At 40.1% G+C, this 20,037-nt stretch overlaps 1 protein-coding gene across 2 annotated transcripts in view; it reads left to right on the top strand.

The window, feature by feature from the left end:
* MYO1D (myosin ID) overlaps window positions 1-20,037 on the top strand; it is a 356,895-nt gene that overhangs the window by 203,152 nt on the left and 133,706 nt on the right. For both annotated transcript variants that reach the window (XM_024127623.2, XM_024127622.3), the window contains one exon: window positions 10,381-10,494. In XM_024127623.2, the coding sequence (XP_023983391.1) occupies window positions 10,381-10,494 (114 nt within the window). The remainder of the gene's footprint in view (window positions 1-10,380; window positions 10,495-20,037) is intronic.

Below are 20,037 nucleotides of genomic sequence, written 5' to 3'. Positions count from 1 at the left end.
GAGGCCCGCGTACCGCAAAAAAAAAAAAAAAAAAAAAAAAAAAAAGAATTAGAGGTAACAATGCCCAGTGCTCACACGGGGTTGCAAGTAGTGCCTGTCCCCGCAGCCAGATTGGACAAACCTCATGAGTCATGGGACGTTGGGTAGAATCCCGACAAGAATCTTGGCCTCAGTGATGGGGTATAATTAGCCCTGACTAAACACTGCCCTAATCCCACCCAGCAAATCACCAGAAGAACCAAACTGTTTCCAAGTAATCTAACAGTGTCCCAGAACAAAGCCCTCAAATATTTACAGGAATACAAAATATCCAGCACTCAGAAGATAAAATTCAGAGTGCATGGCATCCAATCAAAAATTACCAGGCATACAAAACAGCAGGAAACTATAACCTAAAATGAGAAGAAAAATCAATCAAACTGATCCAGAACTGACACAGATTATAGAATTAACAGACAAGGTAATTAAAACAATTGTTTTAATAAAATATGGATATTTTATGAATAGAAATGAAAAATATAGTGTCTGACGTTTAAAAAAAATACCCTTGATGGAATTAACAGTTTAGACATATGCAGAAGAAGAGTAAACTTGAAGATATAGCAATAAAACTACCCAGAATGAAATACATGGACTTCCCTGGTGGTCCAGTGGTTAAGACTCCGTGCTTCCACGGCAGAATGAAATACACAGGGTGGGGGGCCGGGGAGAGATGCTTCCCCAAAAGAACAGAATATTAGGATGCCATGAGCCAACTTCAGGTGGCCTAATATAAGTGCATGTGGAGTCTCTGTAAGAGAGAAGAGGAGGGAAAATTTTTTAATATTTGAAAAAATAATGGCTGAAATTTTTCCAAATTTGATGAAAACTATAAACTCATCAACAGACATCAGACACAAAAAAACATGAAGAAAACTATACCAAGGCACAACATGACAAAACTGCTTAAAACCAGTGATAAAGAGAAAAGAGACAGAGGAAAAGGATGAGGATGCGTCAGAATTTTTGTCAGAAACAATGCAAGTGAGAAGAGAGTGGAGCAGCAACTTTAAAACTTTTTTTACTGAAAGAAAAAAAAAAAAAAACCTGTCAACCTAGAATTCTGTATCTAGCAAAGGGTATCTTTCAAAAACCAAAGTGAAATGAAGACTTTTTTAGGCATGTCTGAAGATATGCACTCATAGGAAATGTTAAAGGGAGTCCTTCAGGCAGAAGGAAATGTGGACATACCCCAAAGAATGAAAAGCAAGGGAAATGGTAGCTACATGGGTAAATACGTACAATTTTTATTATCGTTTAAATCTCTTTAAAAGATAATTGACTGTACTGCAGTCTTCATAGCAGCATTCTTCACAGTAGTTAAAGGTGGAAATAACCCAGATGTCCATCAACAGAAGAATGGATAAAGAATATGTGTGTCCATTCAGTGGAATACTGTTCAGCCATTAAAAAAAAAAAAGGAATGAAATACATGCTACAATGTGGATGAACCTTGAAGATATTATCTAAGTGATAAGACACAAAAAGACAAACCTTGTGTGATTCCACTTGCATGAAATATCTAGAACAGTCAAATTAATAGAAACAGAAAATAGAATGGTGGTTACCAGGGGCTGGGGGGAGGGAGTAATGGGGAATTATTATTTAATGGGTATTAGTGTTCAAATATTCTATGGAAAAAAGATCAACTCAATATAATACAGACTTTTTAACAAAATAGAGAGCGGCTTGTTTTAAACTTAGAATGAAATACACGTCTCCAAGAAAAGCTTGCTGGCAGTAGCTTGGGCTGGTTACCAAAGTGTAGAGTCTAATTCTGAACTCCTAGATCCAGAAACTCTATTTTATAAGTATACCTAGAGCTGATCAGACAACCAAGAAATGACTTTTGCTAACCAGATTCACACACCCACACAAAACAGTGTAAGCCATGATGCCAGTTTTTGAATTTGACAAAGGAATGTACCATTTTAGTGAATTCATTTAATGAATTTATCTACTATCTAGGATATCTTCCTTTCTAGTATCAAGATATCTGGGAAGTCAAATTAGTCATCAGAACAACTGATCAGAGAGAGTTGGATGGTTTTGAGAATTACATCATCTGCTATAGAAAAGCCTGGCATCTCTGATTCTGTCTTTCTAGTGATAACAATTTGATGTCTGACAGCATGTCTCTACCTGGGTCCTACTGCGTAAAAACTGAAAACTTTTTAGTCATGCTTCTGTATTTCTAAGTTCCATGCAAAATAATACAGCGTATTTCTTCACATTAGAGCTTAGATAATGTCATCTTTAGAAACTTTTCAATCCCCAAGGATGTACCGAGGGAAACGATACGATTTTACTAAAGCCCTCTTCTTTATGCTTTGGTTCTTTTCAAAACAGCCACTTTCCATTAACTACAATTATAAAATGTCCTTTAAGGTGGGAGACCTGTGTAAATAGTTGCACCCATAATGTGTCCTCTCCTGGTCTGACTCCAGGGAAACTTTATCTCTGGCCCCCTGTGGAGTTGATGAAACCTACCAGCAGATCCCTGGAAGTGTTCAGGCAAGAGCAAGTGATAGGGATTTTTCTCTGGTTGAGGGTTTTAGCTTGGGTAATAGAAGACATCAGATGAGATCTTATCTAACACTGAGTCTGTGATCTAGTTTTTCTTTTACATTATGAATTTAAGAGGAACAAAACTTGTGTCCCTATGCCAGAACTACTTTAAGTAAGTCTGGGGCTTCCCTGGTGGCGCAGTGGTTGAGAGTCCGCCTGCCGATGCAGGGGACGCGGGTTCGTGCCCCGGTCCGGGAAGATCCCACATGCCGCGGAGCGGCTGGGCCCGTGAGCCATGGCCGCTGAGCCTATGCATCCGGACCCTGTGCTCCGCAACGGGAGAGGCCACAACAGTGAGAGGCCCGCGTACCGCAAAAAAAAAAAAAAAAATGTAAGTCTGAATTTACAAATTCACATGTGTATGTAAGACATTTGTCTTTGCCGTTTTGATTGAGCTAAGTTATGCAACTCAAAGCTTTTCCTTTATTACATCAGTGTCCTTCCCACTCATTTGATTCATGCTTTAAGGACGATTTGAGTTGCTAAACCTCAAGGTAAAGTCTTATGACCTGTTCTCTTTAGAAATTACATTTCTACATTAAAAAGAATGAAATGTTTCTAAACAGTGCTTCAGTGTAACTGCTGCTTTTAGGTTTTGTTTGTTGGTTTCCAGATTAACTCACGGACACATCCTAAGAAGGGCTATACCCTCCACTTTACGACCGTGCCTATTGCTTTTTTGAATCTTGTGTGACCTTGTGAAATTATGCAACAAGTTTTGTTTTTTTCATTTTCTTTTGCAACACACTCATATATTTCTCAGTGTGATTTCACAAAAGATGAGGAGCCCTACTTTTACTTGTTATTCAGATTCCATTTTAGATGTTCTCTGTTTTCCATACTCTAAGATGGATACAAATGACTAGTGTTCTCCCAGAGGGTTTTCACAAACCAATGTTCCGTTGAATATGAATTTGGTTTTTTGAAAGCGTTCCACAGCTAAATGTATTTGGGAAAGGCTGGGTTAAACAGTTAAACATGCTTTTTAAGTGCAGAATTCTATGAGCCTTTGATGTATCCCTGGGATCTGAACACCACTGGTGGGTGGGGGGGTGGGGGAGGGGGGCGAGGTTCGTAGTTCCTCAAACCAGCTTGACTTGGAAACCTATCTCTCACAAAGCATCGCGCAAGGCTAGGGTTGTGCAAAACAACTTAGAAAAACGCTGATGTAGAAGCTCTGCAACCACCTTGTTTCAACTCTTATGACAAGTGCCAGTTCTCTTTTATGGCAAAAACTGTTGCTATGTGAAGTAAATAATTACTACCAAGACTGGTTATTACTCTGCCACATAGACTCTGTTTTTCTCTTAATTACAGATACCATTTTTGTCAAGTTGAAGACGGGAAAATACGCTCTATGTAAAGGAATGTTTAGAAAATGGACTGATTTCTAAAACTATGAGGCAAAGGGGATAAGACAATAAAATTCAAACTAAAACTTGAAGCTTAGTTTGCTCTATCCTACCTATAGCAATATGTTCCACTATATCCTACCCTACCTATCCTAATTCAGTTAACTGTATCACAACTATACCTTCTAGTCTACTAAGGGGAAGGTTCTTAGTGGGTTCTTTCGTTGTTTTGTTTTGTTTTGTTCTGCTTTCCTTTTCCTTTCGGTCACTGAGACACATGACATGGTGGTCGTTCAGAAGTTTTTAGTGCTTTGTATCTTGATTTAAATATTACCCAAATCTAAAATTGAACCATCCTAATCAGCAAGTTGTTGACGACTTATTTTCAAAATATCCTGTGGTTGATTCTGTCTGTTAGGAAAAGATTTACCTGCAAATGCGGGCAATTCTCTGACTCTCTGACACGGTAGCACTCTGCAGCACCGCACACGTACGTTTTCTCCCAAACCCATTATCCAGTTTTGTTTTCTTTATGTGAAGTTATATTTATATTTATTTATACTTATTTATTTATTATACTTATTTATACTTTTTCGTTTCTTATCTATCTCAACTCCCATCTGCTAGTCTCAGACTCCTATTGTAACAGAGGACTTCATGTCATTCCTTTGTACGTCATCAGCAGTTTTTAAAGTGCTTGAAAACGCACACTGTAAATTTTGGGGAAAAAAATTATCAGATTACTTAACTTGAGTAAATGCTTTTACCAGTATAGTTTTTTTTTCAATTAATAGGAGTTGGGTGCTGGATTTCAAAATGTAGAAAAAAATAAGCTCCATCCCATCTTTAGATTTCTGGTAATAAAAAGACACGTTTCTCAATGAAATTGTGAGTCTAAAAGAGATCTTAGGGACTTCCCCGGTGGTCCAGTGGCTAGGACTCCGCACTCTCACTGCTGAGGGCCTGGGTTCGATCCCTGGTCGGGGGACTAAAATCCCACAAGTTGCACAGGGCAGCCAAAAAAAAAAAATTTTTTTTTTAATAAAAATAAATAAATAAAAGAGATCTTAGAAGGGTAGCTACTACCAAGCAATGCAGCGCTGCAGATACAGAGGACAGCTCCTCTGGTCCGTTGGCATTCTGTGTGCAGTCTTGTAGTGATGGCTGGTTGTAAAAGTCTTGCCCTTCAGGGACTTAGACTCCGAAGGGAAAAATTAAATTAATGCATGGAAGAGATACTTTATGAGAGAAAAGAAAATGTACAAGTAAATCTCAATAATCTCAACAAGGAGAATAAAAGATAACAAAACAGTAATCTGTGTGCTTATATAGTACATGCCATGTTAGGGAGCTTTTCATTACGGAGACAGCTAATAAAATGGCTGCCAGCCTCAGAAATAAAAAAGTGAAAAGGCCGTGGTTGCTCTTTCTTCAGTGAAGACATGAAGTTTTTCCACGACCCAACTGGGCAGTGGGGACTGAAGCTGTTGAGCCACTGTGCTCTCACTTGCCACTGGGGAAATGCATTTCTTACATAATGCAGCCTGCGCAGTGTGCTGCAGCCGTCTTCCATCTGTTTTCCAACCGGACAGTTCCTGTCATCAACACTGATTGGCTCATGTAGGGAAGAAGACCTCTTGAAATTATCCTGTGGGATTAAAAGTGCTCTCAAAGCCTGTTGACTTCTCTGGTGGCGCAGTGGTTAAGAATCTGCCCGCCAATGCAGGGGACACGGGCTCGAGCCCTGGTCCGGGAAGATCCCACATGCCGCAGAGCAGCTAAGCCCATGCGCCACAACTACTGAGCCTGCGCTCTAGAGCCTGCGAGCCACAGCTACTGAACCCGCGAGCTACCACTACTGAACCCATGAGCCACGACTACTGAACCCGTGAGCCACAACTACTGAAGCCTGCGCGCCTAGAGCCCATGCTCCGCAACAAGAGGAGCCACCGCAATGAGAAACCCACGCACCACAACGAAGAGTAGCCCCCGCTCGCCGCAACTAGAGAAAGCCCGCGCGCAGCAACGAAGACCTAATGCAGCCATAAATAAATAAATAAATAATTTTTTAAAAGAAAGTAAAAAGAAGCTTTAAAAAAAAAAAAGTGCTCTCAAAACCCACTGGTCAGCAAGGAGGTACTAAGTCCTACAGGTTGCCCGCTTCTGTACTGGGGGGCTGTGAGGTACAAGAAAAAAGGCACCATACGGTCATTACCCTCAAGGAGCTTCCAGGCGGGCTGGAACACCGGCGTACTGTTCATGAAATAGTAAGGCAATAAATAAAAACCTGCCCTGGATATCTGAGATTCTACATTGTTCTTGTTCTGCTCATGCATTTGTTTGTATTGCGGTATAATTTATGTATAGGTAAATGCACAGATCTCAAGTATACAGTTCACTGAGCTTTGACTAGCGCATACGCCTGTGTAAATCACAACCCCATCAAGATACAGAACATTTCCATCACCGGAGAGAGCTCCCTCAGCTCCCTTCCCAGCCAAGCCCCACCACTACCAAAGGCAACCACTGTTCCGATTTCTTTTACCACAAATTAGTTTAGCTGTTTCTTAACCTTCATTTAAAAAGAAAAATCCTACAGTTGTATGTGAGATTTTTACTTTGTTTTGAAGTGAATTTGTTAGTCTTATTTATGACTATTTTGATAACTTATTTGTAGCTATTTTATAAGGAAAGCAGCTTTTGGATAGCCTTCCAAGTTTAAGACAATCTATAACCTTTGATATTGGCTCAGTTAATTAGAGCTCGATTAGTGAGGATATAGTCAGTAGATTTATTATCACAAGATTAATAAGTAAAATCAACCTCTTTGGCTAAACATAGCTTCAACTGTAAGTTTAAAAAACACAGCATTCGGGCTTCCCTGGTGGCGCAGTGGTTGAGAGTCCACCTGCAGATGCAGGGGACACGGGTTTGTGCCCCGGTCCGGGAGGATCCCACATGCCGCGGAGCGGCTGGGCCCGTGAGCCACGGCCGCTGAGCCTGCGCGTCCGGAGCCTGCGCTCCGCGACGGGAGAGGCCACAACAGTGAGAGGCCCGCGTACTGCAAAAAAAAAAAAAAAACACAGCATTCCACACAGCTATTTTAGCAAGTATATTTTTCATGACAAGCATCCATGGTCTAAAAGTTACAAGTCAGCTGTCCTTAAAATTATTAAACTATTCCAATTATTAAGTGAGAACTTCTGCTTTCTAAGAGACTAAGGATAGATGTAACTGAATTGTCTTGGTTTTATAAGCATCGGCCAACCTTCCTCCCTATCATTTTCTCCAAGCAAAGAGTAATGATGTAGCCAGTGTTTTCCGTTAGCAAAAGCACTTAGACTAATAGTTTCTCCTATTCTCAGGTATCCTGCTTTAAAAGTAAAACCTGTGCTTTTTGGTTTCAGGGTCAGTTTTTTGTTTCATTCTTAATTCTGCATATATCCTATATATTGATTCTACAACTGTGTTGTAGAAGTTCAGAAAAAAGCCATGAAAAAAAGAGTGAAATAATGTCATTTGTGGCAACATGAGTGGACCTAGAGATTATTATACTATGTGAAATAAGCCAGACAGAGAAAGGTAAATATCATACATCAGTTATATAGAGAATGTAAAAAACAAAAAAAGATACAAATGAACTTATTTACAAACCAGAAACATAACCACAAACATAGATAACAAACTTATGGTTACCAAAGAGGAAAGGGATGGGAAGGATAAATTAGGAGGTTGGGATTAACATATACACACTACTATATATAAAGTAGATAACCAACAAGGACCTACTGCATAGCACAAGGAACTGTACTCAATATTTTGTAATAACCTATAGGGGAAAAGAATCTGAGGGGCTTCCCTAGCAGTCCAGTGGTTAAGATTCCACGCTTCCATTGCAGGGGGCACACGTTCGATTCCTGGTCAGGGAACTAAGATCCCTCATGCAGCACGGCATGGCCAAAATAAATAAATAAAAAGAATCTGAAAAATAATAGATACATATATGTATAACTGAATCACTTTGCTGTACACCTGAAACTAACACAACATTGTAAATCAACTATACTTCAATTTTTAAAATAAATAATTTTTTAAACTTTTTAATTAAAAATTTTTTTAAATAGAGAAAAAGAGTGATCATTTTTTACTAGAGGAATTGAAGAGGTTTTATAATAGAATGAGAAATTGAGCATTATCTTGACATATACATGGATAAAGAGAAAAAGGAGGGAGTAGAAAATCATAAACATTTAAGAGAGAGCATGACTTTATAATAGAATGAGAAATTGAGCATTATCTTGACATATACATGGATAAAGAGAAAAAGGAGGGAGTAGAAAATCATAAACATAGAGAGCATGACATGAGGAAACCTGTCAGAAAGGAGCCAGAGCCCTTAAAGAAATATGTAAAGTCAAATAAGTAGAATAGTGGCAGATAGGAAAACTCTTGAAAGTCAGATAAAGGAATCGTAGAATCTGAGTGGCAGGGTACCTTGGAGATCCTTAGACTTCCTATTTAAAGCCCTTCCCTTCCACCGCACCCACATCAGATGTCTATTTAGCTTACGCTGAACCCTTTCTGTGTGGGCACTTACTGCCTTCTCATGTGGTGCATTCTTTTTATGGAGAGTAATAATAATGAGGAAATTATTTATGCTATATGCAATAGGAAGGCACTATCTGTTTTTGAATATTTAACCTTTTTTATTTTGTGTGTTACAGCTGTACAGTGTAGTGATTCAGTTATAAAGGTTATACTCCATTTATAGTTATTACAAAATATTGGCTATATTCCCCATGTTGTACAATATATCCTTGTAGCTTATTTTATACCTAATGGTTTGTACCTCTTAATCCCCTACCCTTATACTACCCCTCCCCTCTCCCACTGGTAACCACTAGTTTGTTCTCTATATCTGTGAGTCTGCTTCTTTTTTGTTATCTTCTCTAATTTGTTGTATTTTTTAGGTTCCACATATAAGTGATATCATACAGTATTTGTCTCTCTCTGACTTATTTCACTTAACATAAGTAGACCTAATGTAGAACATGTAGATTCATAAACATGTTTTAGGGAATTTAATCTGAAATATACCTGCCCAGTGCATTAGGAAAGGGACAGAATGAGTTGTTTGAAATAGGTTATTTTTTTGTAACAGCTTTATTGAGGTATGATTCACTTAACATACAGTTCACCATTTTAAAGTACACAGTTTTAGTTTGTTTAGAGCTGTATATCCGTCACTACAACCAATTGCTAAACATTTTCATTAACCCAAAAAGAAACCCCACACCCCTTAGCTGTCCTCCCCCCAAAACTTCCATCTCCCCCAGCCCTATGAAACCACTAATCTATGCTCTGTTTCTATAGATTTGCTTATTCTGTACATTTCATATAAATGGAGTCATACAACATATGGTCCTTTGTGACTCTCTTCTTTTACTTGGCATGTTTTCAGGGTTCATCCACGTTATAGCGTGTATCAGTACTTTATTCTTTTTATTGCCAAATTATATTCTGTTGTATGGATACATCACATTTTATTTATTCATTCATCAGTTGATAGATATTGAGGTTGTTTCTACCTTTTAGCTATTATGATTAAGGCTGCTGTGAACATTCAGGCACAAGATTTTTTGTGGATATGTTTTCAGTTCCCCTGTGTATATACTTAGGAGTGGAATGTCTGAGTCACATGGCAATTCTATGTTTAACCATTTAAGGAGCTGCCAGACTATTTTCTAAAGCAACTTCATCATTTTAGACCCCGACCAGTAGTGAGGGTTCCAATTTCTCCACATCCTGGCCAACATTTGTTACTGTCTTTTTTATTATTGTCATCCTAGTGGGTGTGAGGTGGTATCTCACTGTGGTTCTGATTTACGTTTTCCTGATGGCTAATGACGTCAAGCATCTTTTCATGTTTTTTACAGCCATTTGTATGTCTTCTCTGGAGAAATGCCTCTTCAAATTCTTTACCCATTTAAAATTGGGGGGGGTCTTTTTATTATTGAGTTATATACTCTAGATACAACATATATTCTATTCTTTATATATTCTAGGTAAAAGTTCCTCTTCAGATATATGATTTACAAAATTTTCTCCTGTTCTGTGGGTTGCCTTTTCACTTTCATTGTAGTGTCTGGGTTACGTGTTTTTAGTTCTTTAATTCTTCTGTGTTTTTCTTGTTTTCCCTGTTAGATGGTAAACTTGTGAAATTTACACTGTAAAATTCCACAAATCTGGAAACACTCCTTTTCCATCTCTGTCGCATCCAAAGAGTGGTCATAGGTGGTGCACATCTATTACAGAATCTGGCTCCACAGCCAGCCACCTCTGCTCCTAGGTGTTTTCCTGACAGATCATTTGATTTCATTCTTGATGAGATATTATGGTTTATTATTTTGTTTTCTTACAGGTGAATCGCTTTAGTAAGGTGGAAGATCGAGCAATTTTTGTCACTGACCGTCACCTGTATAAAATGGATCCCACTAAGCAGTACAAAGTAATGAAGACTATCCCCCTATACAACGTAAGTGTTCTCTGCTTCTCTCTGAATAAAGGGTTCTTAACCTGGTGTTCATAGCCCACGAGTGGGTCCTCAGACTGATCACTAGAACCTCTGGGGCTTTAGGGAGTCCGTGAATTCCTGAAGTTTTCTGCCAGTCTCATGTTTTATACAAAAGTACGATTTTCTATAAGGAGGATCAAAGCTTCCGATAGAATAACGAAGGCATTTTGTTTTAAAGTGTAGGACTCTGCACTCTACGTGACCTTTATTACTAATCCTAGTCACTACGTAAATGTTATGACATGAAAAGTATTTTCTTATTGATTTTCATAAGCCTTGTTTTTATGTGGAAATGGAATCAGGTAGAGAAATAGTACGGAATTACTTTATGAAAACGTTACCTCTCTTTTAAATGTAAAATGTATGCTGTTTCCAGAAGTTATTTTCACCAATATATTTTACCTCTGATCTAAACCCACTTAGTTATTCACTATCTCCATGGGGTTTTCAAATTCTGTAATCATTCCATATTTGAAATATGAAATTTGGTGGTGTCTCCTTGAATTTCAATTTGAGACTTTAAAAATTTTTTTTTATCCTGCTATATGGGGTCTGCTTTACAAGTGACTGTTTGTTCTGACTTGGAAAAAGATCTTCCTGGACCGCTGGATCTTTCCATGTGTCAGGTGACTTTCCTCTGTCCGCTCGTTCTTAAAGAGGGAGGTCTGGGTTTGTCCAATCATGGGATCTATGAGGAGTATTATTCAAAGATTGTTTTAAATCCTTTTGGCCTCTGCAAAAGGGAATAGGAAACATATTGTTTTATAGTTTTATTTCGTTAAATCAGGAGTCCTGTTGGCTGTGAGGTTGAATGAAGACAAACTATTCCTGGCTTGGTAAATAATTTAGAACATCCCTGCAGGCCTGTCACCCGATGATGAGGCTGAGATTTGTCTCCGTCACCCAGTCCCCCCACCCCACACACACATGCATACACACCTTTCTCCCTTTCAGTAGGAAGGCGAATGGATTGCAGCTAAGAAGGAAATGATGTTCTAAGACATTCTTGATCATATGTAGTCTTCTTAGCAAAGACTTGTAATCTTATATAGCCATCACAGTTTAAGCCTAATAACCCTGCAGTCTCGAAGAAGGAGATGAAGGAAGATACAGGAGAAAACCAAGTTTTGTCAAAGTCTAATAAAGTGTACTTTATGTCTTTTCCTTACTTTCTATTAAAGGGAAATCAATCTGGCACATGATACGAGTTCAATAAGTAGTTAACCAGGTCTTTGAACTGAAGTTATTTTCCCAAACTACCTTCCTTTTTCATGTTGACTGGTGTATATTTAGAGTCACTGTTCCCCTTCATCATCATTTTCATCATCAGTGTTACCAATAATATCATATTATACAAAAATTAACCATGTTTTGCCACGGAGCAACTAAGCCCATGCACCACAACTACTGAGCCTGCACTCTAGAGCCCACGAGCCACAACTACTGAGCCCGTGTGCCACAACTACTGAAGCCCGTGCGCCTAGAGCCCGTGCTCCGCAACAAGAGAAGCCACTGCAATGAGAAGCCCGCTCACCACAACTAAGAGCAGCTCCTGCTTGCTGGAACTAGAGAAAGCCTGCTCGCAGCAAGACCCAACACGGCCAAAAATAAATAAATAAATTTATTAAAAAAAAAAAATTAACCACGTTTAACACTCGTAAAGGTAAACGATGTCAATAGGATGGATACACACGGTCGCAGATGCTGTCGGTACTCTGCCCACCTCCCCTTGTATTCCCTTACCGTTTCTGTACATAACAGCCTAACTTCTGACAGCCAACACCTTTGTCGAAAGGCTTCCCTCAGGCTGCCAGAGTCCATAGAGGGCTGGAAACGCCCACCCACCCCCAGCCACCCAAATGACTAGTGGGTGTGGGGTATAAATGCTCCATCCCCACCATTCATCGGTCACAATGATTCTCACGTGTGTTTAACACCATTTGCTGGAGGTTTTCCGTAGGAATCAGCTGCGCTGCCCGCCGTGTTAGCTGCTTAGTAACGGGCCCTACTGTCTGCTTTCCCTTCCTGAGCCACCTCCCCACTACCTCGCCCGTGTACCTGCACCTCCCGAATCAATTCTGAGGCTCATCAGCCTTTGTCTCGGGACCTGCTTTGGGGAGGAACCACCCTCTTAGGAGGGAGCAGATTGAATGGGGCACAGGACTTCCAGCCATGTCTACCTATAAATATGTTGTTCAGTCTGAAGCAAACACAGCCAGATATTGTCTGGATCATAGGGACATGGGTGTTTGTTATTTTATTCTTCATCCTTTTTGTATGAAATGTTTTGAAGTTACAAACAAAGTTTAAGACAAGGAACCTTTAAAAATGATACTGCTAATAGCAGGGATGAAGAAGCTGGGAGGGGATGAAGGAGAAAGATTTCAATCTTAACTAAGTTTAGTTTCAGGTATTGGTGAAACTTGTAAGTACATACCCCATAGATCACTGGCGTCTAATACTGTAAAGGAGTGTTGGGTAGCATTCAGCACTTAGGATAAAAAATTAAGAGCGGACAGATGCATGTATAATTGGAGGCTGAAATTATGAGTCTAGAGGGAGAAGGGGCAGGTGATTTGAGAACATCCATGCTTAAATGGTGGGGAAAAGAGAGTGGCTGAAGGAAATGGAATAAAAAGGAGATCTCTTCTTTCTGGACCTCCATTTTCTCCTCTCTCTTCTAATGTGCCGAATGAGCTCTAATTTCCCTTCAGTTCCATAAGGTTATGAATTATTCCAGGAAGGAAAAGAACTTTGGGAACACTGTGTTTCAGAATCAAGTTGGAAAGTTTTCAGAAATAAGAGTAATCAGTGGAAACATATAGCTGAGGATCCCACAGTTACTCTTCCCCTTCTGTGCTCTTCATTCCTCCTTTTGCCCGGGTGCCTTTCCTGTGTTAGTTGGACTTTTCTGGCTCCAGGGAAGAGAGTGGTATTAGGGGGAGAGGAAAATTTCCCTCTGTCCCTGTCGAGTTCCTGTGGCTGGACTAATAATAAAATTGACACGAGGAAGATTAACAGGAGAAAACCCAGCTTAGTTTTGTGGGCACAGGAGATCATAAAATGAGGCACAGAGAGTGACCAAAAGCAGGTAACTTTTATGTCTTTGTGTATAAAGAAACAGTAAATTTGTGAGGATTGGACAGGACAGAGAAACTTAGGTTCGGGTGCATAATTATAGGGAATTTAAGCAAAGATTGGGCTTGGGTAGTAAATTAGTAAAGAAGTAGCAAGGTTTGTTTATGCAGGCTTCTCAGACCTGAATTCCCTGTCTCTGACGATCATGATGTCTTTCTGCCTCCCAGCCCAGGGAAGGCACGTTTCACATGAGAGGTTTATTTCCTAGTTTCAGAGAAACAGAGAGGAGCATCAAAGTGTCCTTCTTGCATTGGTTGTTTCTTAAGTAACTTTAATTCAAAACAATCGATATGCCATTGAGACATATTTGGGGGCCTGCCCTGGGCCCCAATATGACTATATGCTATCTCAAGTAATGCTTTGCTTTGTTTTTGATAAAGGATACACGTGGTAGTAAGGGAAAGGAATCTCATAGAAACCCAGGAAGCTATTCAGGTTTTAAGGCAGCTCTGAGGGATCATATTATTCTGTGGCCCCCTCAGCAACATGATGCTTAAGATGGTCTAAGTTTCTGCCATTCTCTGTCTCTACTTCTCCTTGTGTGTCTTCTTACTAACAATTACCTTTCTTGCCAGATGGCCTGGGCCAGTGCTAGGCTTAGGTCTGAGTCAGCCAACCCAACAAACCATTAGAGTTTCATCCTGCAGTAACGCTGAACACCGTGTCTCCGATGAGGCCTCACCATAGCAACCAATTCTGCAGGATCCAAACTGGTCCTTCAGCTCCTTGTCAAGCACTTGCAAATCTATGCATAGTCTTCCCTGACTTCTCCTAGCATAGCACGGATAATGACTACAGTTCGTTTGAGGTGTAAATGATCTCTTCCCTCTACAATTTTTGACTGTTGTCCTCAGGCTCCAGCCACATTTGCACCTGCTGATTATTGACATGGGTCATTAGGTTTTCCTAGTGGGAAAGAGTCAGTGGGAGAGCGGTGCTTCAAATAGGCTACATTCATCAGGCATCCTTGGGTCCTTGGACTCTTCCCCCTACCGCCATTCTACTTGCCAGGATCCCAGTCTTTGTCAAGCAGGACCTAAATTGTGCCCATGGATGACCACCATAGGTAAGAATTCAGCTGATGCTGCAGTTTGACAGTGTGTCTAGCCAGTTTTTGAATCTGTGCTTTGTGCTTTCAGTGGAAAAGTATTTCCTCAGCTTCTTTACAGCTCCCAGCCAGGCAGTATGGGGCCACTATTTGTTGCTTTCCTAATGCACCATAAAAAGTACCCATCCAATTCATTATCTATATCTTCTAATTCATTGAACTTCTATAAAAGAGCAGCACCTAAGTGCCCCAAGCACTTAACTTTAATGGGCACTTGGTGTAATTTAAGTAAAACTGAGAGCACTGGATTGGCAGACCCTGGGAATATTTTATTGACATGTAGCACACACTCTCCTGCTATTCACTGGGCAAATATTTTCACTTGATTATTGAAGTATGCCCTACATGCAGAAAAATGCACAGATCTTAAGCGTATAGCTTGACGAATTATCACATAGTGAGTTCACCTGTGTAACCATCCCCCACGTCAAGATATAGGTCATTAATAGGACTCCCCCAAAAACCCCACATGTCCTCTCGCAGTCGCTACCTCTTCCTTCCTTTTCAGAGGCACACTTTTTGCTCGTTTTGAACTTAATGTAAGTGAAATCAAACACTGTGTATTCCTTTTTGTGTTTCTTTCAACATTATGTTTACGAGAACAGCCACGTTATTTCATATAATTCTAGTTTGCTCACTTTCATCACTGTGTAACATTTCCTTGTGAGAATATACCACAAGTTGTTTATCCATTCACATGTTGTTGAATATCTGAGATTTTTAAAATCACTCTTGTGCATGTCTTTTGGTGTCTATATGATGCATACGTTTTCATTGGACAAACACCCAGGAGTGAGACTGCTGTTGAATTTTAGTAGATAGTTCCAGTTTTCCAAAGTAGTCATTACTGGTTTACAACCCCCATCCCCACCCCAGCAAAATGGGAAAGTTCCAGTTGCTCCATTTCCTCCCCAACCCTAGGTACTGACAGTCCTGAATTTCAGCAATCCTGGTAGGTGTGTGGTAGTTACGGTTCTAGCTTAATTGAGATACAACAGACATATAACATCGTGTAAGTTTAAGGTGTACAGTGTGTTGATTTGATACATTTATCTGTTGCAATACAATTACCACCATAACATCAGGCAGCACCTCCATCACGTCACATAATTGCCATTTCTACATTGAAGATCTGATTACTTGGCAACTTTCAAGTTATGTAATACTGTATTATTAGCTGTACTCACCATGCTGTATAATAGATCCCAAGAACTTATTCATCTTCTATCTGGAAGTTTGTACCCTCTGACCAGTATCTCCCCATTTTCCCCACCCTCCCCTGAGCCCCTGGCAACCACCACTCTCTCCGTTCCTCCGAGTTTATCATTTTTAGATTCTACATATAAGTGATATAATAGAGTATTTGTCTTTCTCTGTCTGACTTACTTCCATTATAACGCCCTCAGGATTCACCCAGGTTCCTGCACACGTCAGGATTTCCTTCTTTCTCACGGCTGAACAGTATCACATTGTGAATGTATACCACATCTCTATCCATTCATCCATTGACGGATACACATTGTGAGTTTTCTTTGTAATTCCCTTATTACTAATAAGGTTGAGCCCCTTTCTTTGTGTTTATTGTTCATTTGGATGTCTTTTATGAAGCGCCTGTTCAAGTCCCTTGCTGTTTTCTGTTGGGCTGTCTTTTAAAAATTGATTTCTAGGAGTTCTTTTTATATTCTGCCTGTGTGCCCATTGACAGTCACATGTGTTGCAGATATTTTCTCCACCTCTGGGACTTGCCTTTTCATTCTTTTAGTGTTGTCTGTGAACAACATTTTTCATGTTGATATAGTTTATCAGTTTTTTCCTTTAAGGTTGATGCTTTTTTATTTTTGATTAAGAAATCATTCCCTATACCAAGGTCGTGAAGATATTCTCATCTGCTATATTCTATAAGCTTTATTGCTGTGCCTTTCACATTGACATCTTACAGTCCACCTAGAATTGATTTTTGTGTATATGCGAGGCAACAGCCCAGGGTTTATTCTTTCCCGTATGGGTAAACATCTTTCCCCCATTGCTCTTCAGCCCTGTATTTGTCCTAAATCAAGTGTGTCCATATGTCTCTTCCTAGTTTCTCTACTCTGTTTTGTTGGTCTATTGTCTATCTTTGTGCCAAAGACAGTTTTAATTACTGTTGGGCAAAGATTTTATGAACTCTAAAATTATAATAAATTTCCAAAATCTCTCCCTTCAGTTTCACCCTCCTCTCAATATAATGTTCTCATTAGCTATATCCATATGAAGGAAAAGAGAGCTGGGGATGCTGGTAAAGCAAATCCTAGCGGAAGGGACAACTTGCTGTTTACCCATTTTCTTTGTCAAAAAGTCAAATTCCTGGGCTTCCCCTGGTGGCGCAGTGGTTGAGAGTCCGCCTGCCGATGCAGGGGACGCGGGTTCGTGCCCCGGTCCGGGAAGATCCCACATGCCGCGGAGCGGCTGGGCCCGTGAGCCATGGCCGCTGAGCCTGCGCGTCCGGAGCCTGCGCTCCGCAACGGGAGAGGCCACAACAGTGAGAGGCCCGCGTACAGCAAAAAAAAAAAAAAAAAAAAAGTCAAATTCCTTTAGGAGTCAGTCAGGTTCAGAAATGAATAAAGTTCATACCCATCAAGGGGCAGCCACCACTCCACTGTAATCCACTGTGACCACGCCAGAGTCTAGTATGACAAACCTTTGGATTCACCTGGAGAAAAAGCTGAAGTCTGTATTATATGTAAGATCTCCTGATTGTTAAATGCCACGTAAGCCAAACAGGACATGTCTTGTAAGCCGTATTCAGCCCACAGGGCACCAGTTTGCTGCTCCTATTAAAACAGGTCTTTACCATGGAGAGTGGACTTGGAGACACGGGGAGGGGGAAGGGTAAGCTGGGACGAAGTGAGAGAGTAGCATTGACGTATATACACTACCAAATGTAAAATTGATAGCTAGTGGGAAGCAGCTCTATAGCACAGGGAGATCAGCTCGTGCTTTGTGACCACCTAGAGGGGTGGGATAGGGAGGGTGGGAGGGAGATGCAAGAGGGAGAGCATATGGGGATAGATGTGTACATATAGCTGATTCACTTTGTTATGTAGCAGAAACTAACGCTACGTTGTAAAGCAATTATACTCCAATGAAGATGTTAAAAAAAAAAGGTCTACCTATTTGTTACTCTAAATGAGCTATAACCATATTCCTTGGCCTCATCCCTGCCAACCTTTAAAAATTCTAAAATCTGTGGTATGTTTTATTCTACATTTTATGTATCACTAGTAGAAACAAACACTAACCACTTCTCACTTATAGAAAGCTATAACTGGGTGTGAGCTTTAGAAGATTATATTTTCTACTTCAATTAGCCAGGAAGGAAAGGAATAAAGGAAATCTTTGATATAGGTGTATTTCCAACCTTTAGAACCTTCTACCCCTTCAGAGTTCACTGCTAATTCTCTTCTTCTGACTTATTATTATAAAATTTTTCAAATGTACAGAGAAGTTGAAAGGATATTACAGGGAGCACCCATATGCCCTCCACCTAGATTCAGTATTTAATTTACTTTTTTGGCATATTTGTTTTTTCTCTCTCATGACACTTCACCACTAAAATGCTCCCGTGTGCATTCTCCTAAGAATAAGGACATCCTCCTTCATAACCACAATACCATTTTCATATCTAAGAAAATTAATAATATTTCCATAATATTTAATATAATGCATAATCATTATCCATCATGTGTTGGGCAACTCATATTCAAATTTCCTCAGTTGTTCAAAGAATGTCTTTTATACCCATTTTTTAAAAATCCCATCTAGGTTCATATTTTGAATTTGGTAGTTACATCTCTTTTAGTCCAAAACTGTATCTCTACACACACACCCTAATGACTTCTTTTTTTTCTTTTTTTTTTTTCTTTTTTTTTTTTTTGCGGTACGCGGGCCTCTCACTGCTGTGGCCTCTCCCGTTGCGGAGCACAGGCCCCGGACGCGCAGGCTCAGCAGCCATGGCTCACGGGCCCAGCCGCTCCGCGGCATGTGGGATCCTCCCGGACCGGGGCACGAACCCGCGTCCCCTGCATCGGCAGGCGGACTCTCAACCACCGCGCCACCAGGGAAGCCCAGATAATGACTTTTAAAAACAGCATTACTGAGGTATAATTTGCTGTTATAGGCTGAACTGTGTTCCTTCAAAATGCATTTGTTGAAGTCCTAACCCCCAGTACTTCAGAATGTGACTGTGTTTGTTGACAGACTCTCTAAAGAGGTAATTAGGTTAAAATGAGAGCATTAGGGTGGGCCCTGATCCACTATGACTGGTGTCCTTATAAGAAGAGGACATTAGGACACAGACACATACAGAGGAAAGATCATGTGAGGACACAGGTTGAGACAGATATCCGCAAGCAAGCAGAGAGGCCTCAGAAAGACCCAGCCTTGCCCACACTTTGGTCTTGGACTTCCAGCCTCCAGAACTGTGAGGACATAGATTTCTGTTGTTTAAGCTACCTGGTCTGGTACTTTGTTATGGCAGGCCTGGCAAACTAATACATTTAGAGTACTTACCCCAAAATTCACCCATTGTAAGGTACAGTTCAGTTACTTTTAGTGAACTTATGCAGTTGTACAGCATGACATAATTCCAGTTTTGGAACATTTCTTTCACTCCAGAAAGTTCTCTCATGCTCATTTGCAGTAAATCCCCACTCCCAACGTCAGCCCTAGACAATCACTGATCTTTCTGTCTCTATACTTTTACCTTTCCTAAAAATTTCATGCACACAGAATTAAACAATAGATATTGTTTTGTGTCTGGCTTCCTTTACTCAGCATAATGTTTCTGAGGTTCATCCATGTTCCATATATCATTGGTCCTTTCGTTTCATTGCTGAGTAATATTCCATTGCATGGTTCTACTATATTTCATTTCTCTATTCACTAGTTGATGGACATTTGGCTGCTACGTATGTTCTCATACAAGACTTTACATGGGCATGTGTTTCCATTTCTCGTGGGTGGCTATCTATCTATGAATGGAATTATTCCATATGGCATTTGTTTAACTTTGTAAGAAACTACCAAACTGTTTTCCAAAGTGGATGCTCCATTTTACATTCCCTTCAGTATGAGACTTCTGGTTTCTCCACATCCTCACTAATACTTGGTATGTATGACATTGAGTTGTTTTGTGTTGTTTTTTTTTTAAGGGACAATATTTTTTTTAAACATCTTTATTGGAGTATAATTGCTTTAGAATGGTGTGTTAGTTTCTGCTT

This window comes from Physeter macrocephalus, chromosome 14 (genome assembly GCF_002837175.3).
Source record: "Physeter macrocephalus isolate SW-GA chromosome 14, ASM283717v5, whole genome shotgun sequence".
NCBI classification, from domain to species: Eukaryota; Metazoa; Chordata; class Mammalia; order Artiodactyla; family Physeteridae; genus Physeter; species Physeter macrocephalus.
The sequence above is the reverse complement of the archived record's forward strand: the minus strand, read 5'-3'. Positions and strand labels throughout refer to the sequence as shown.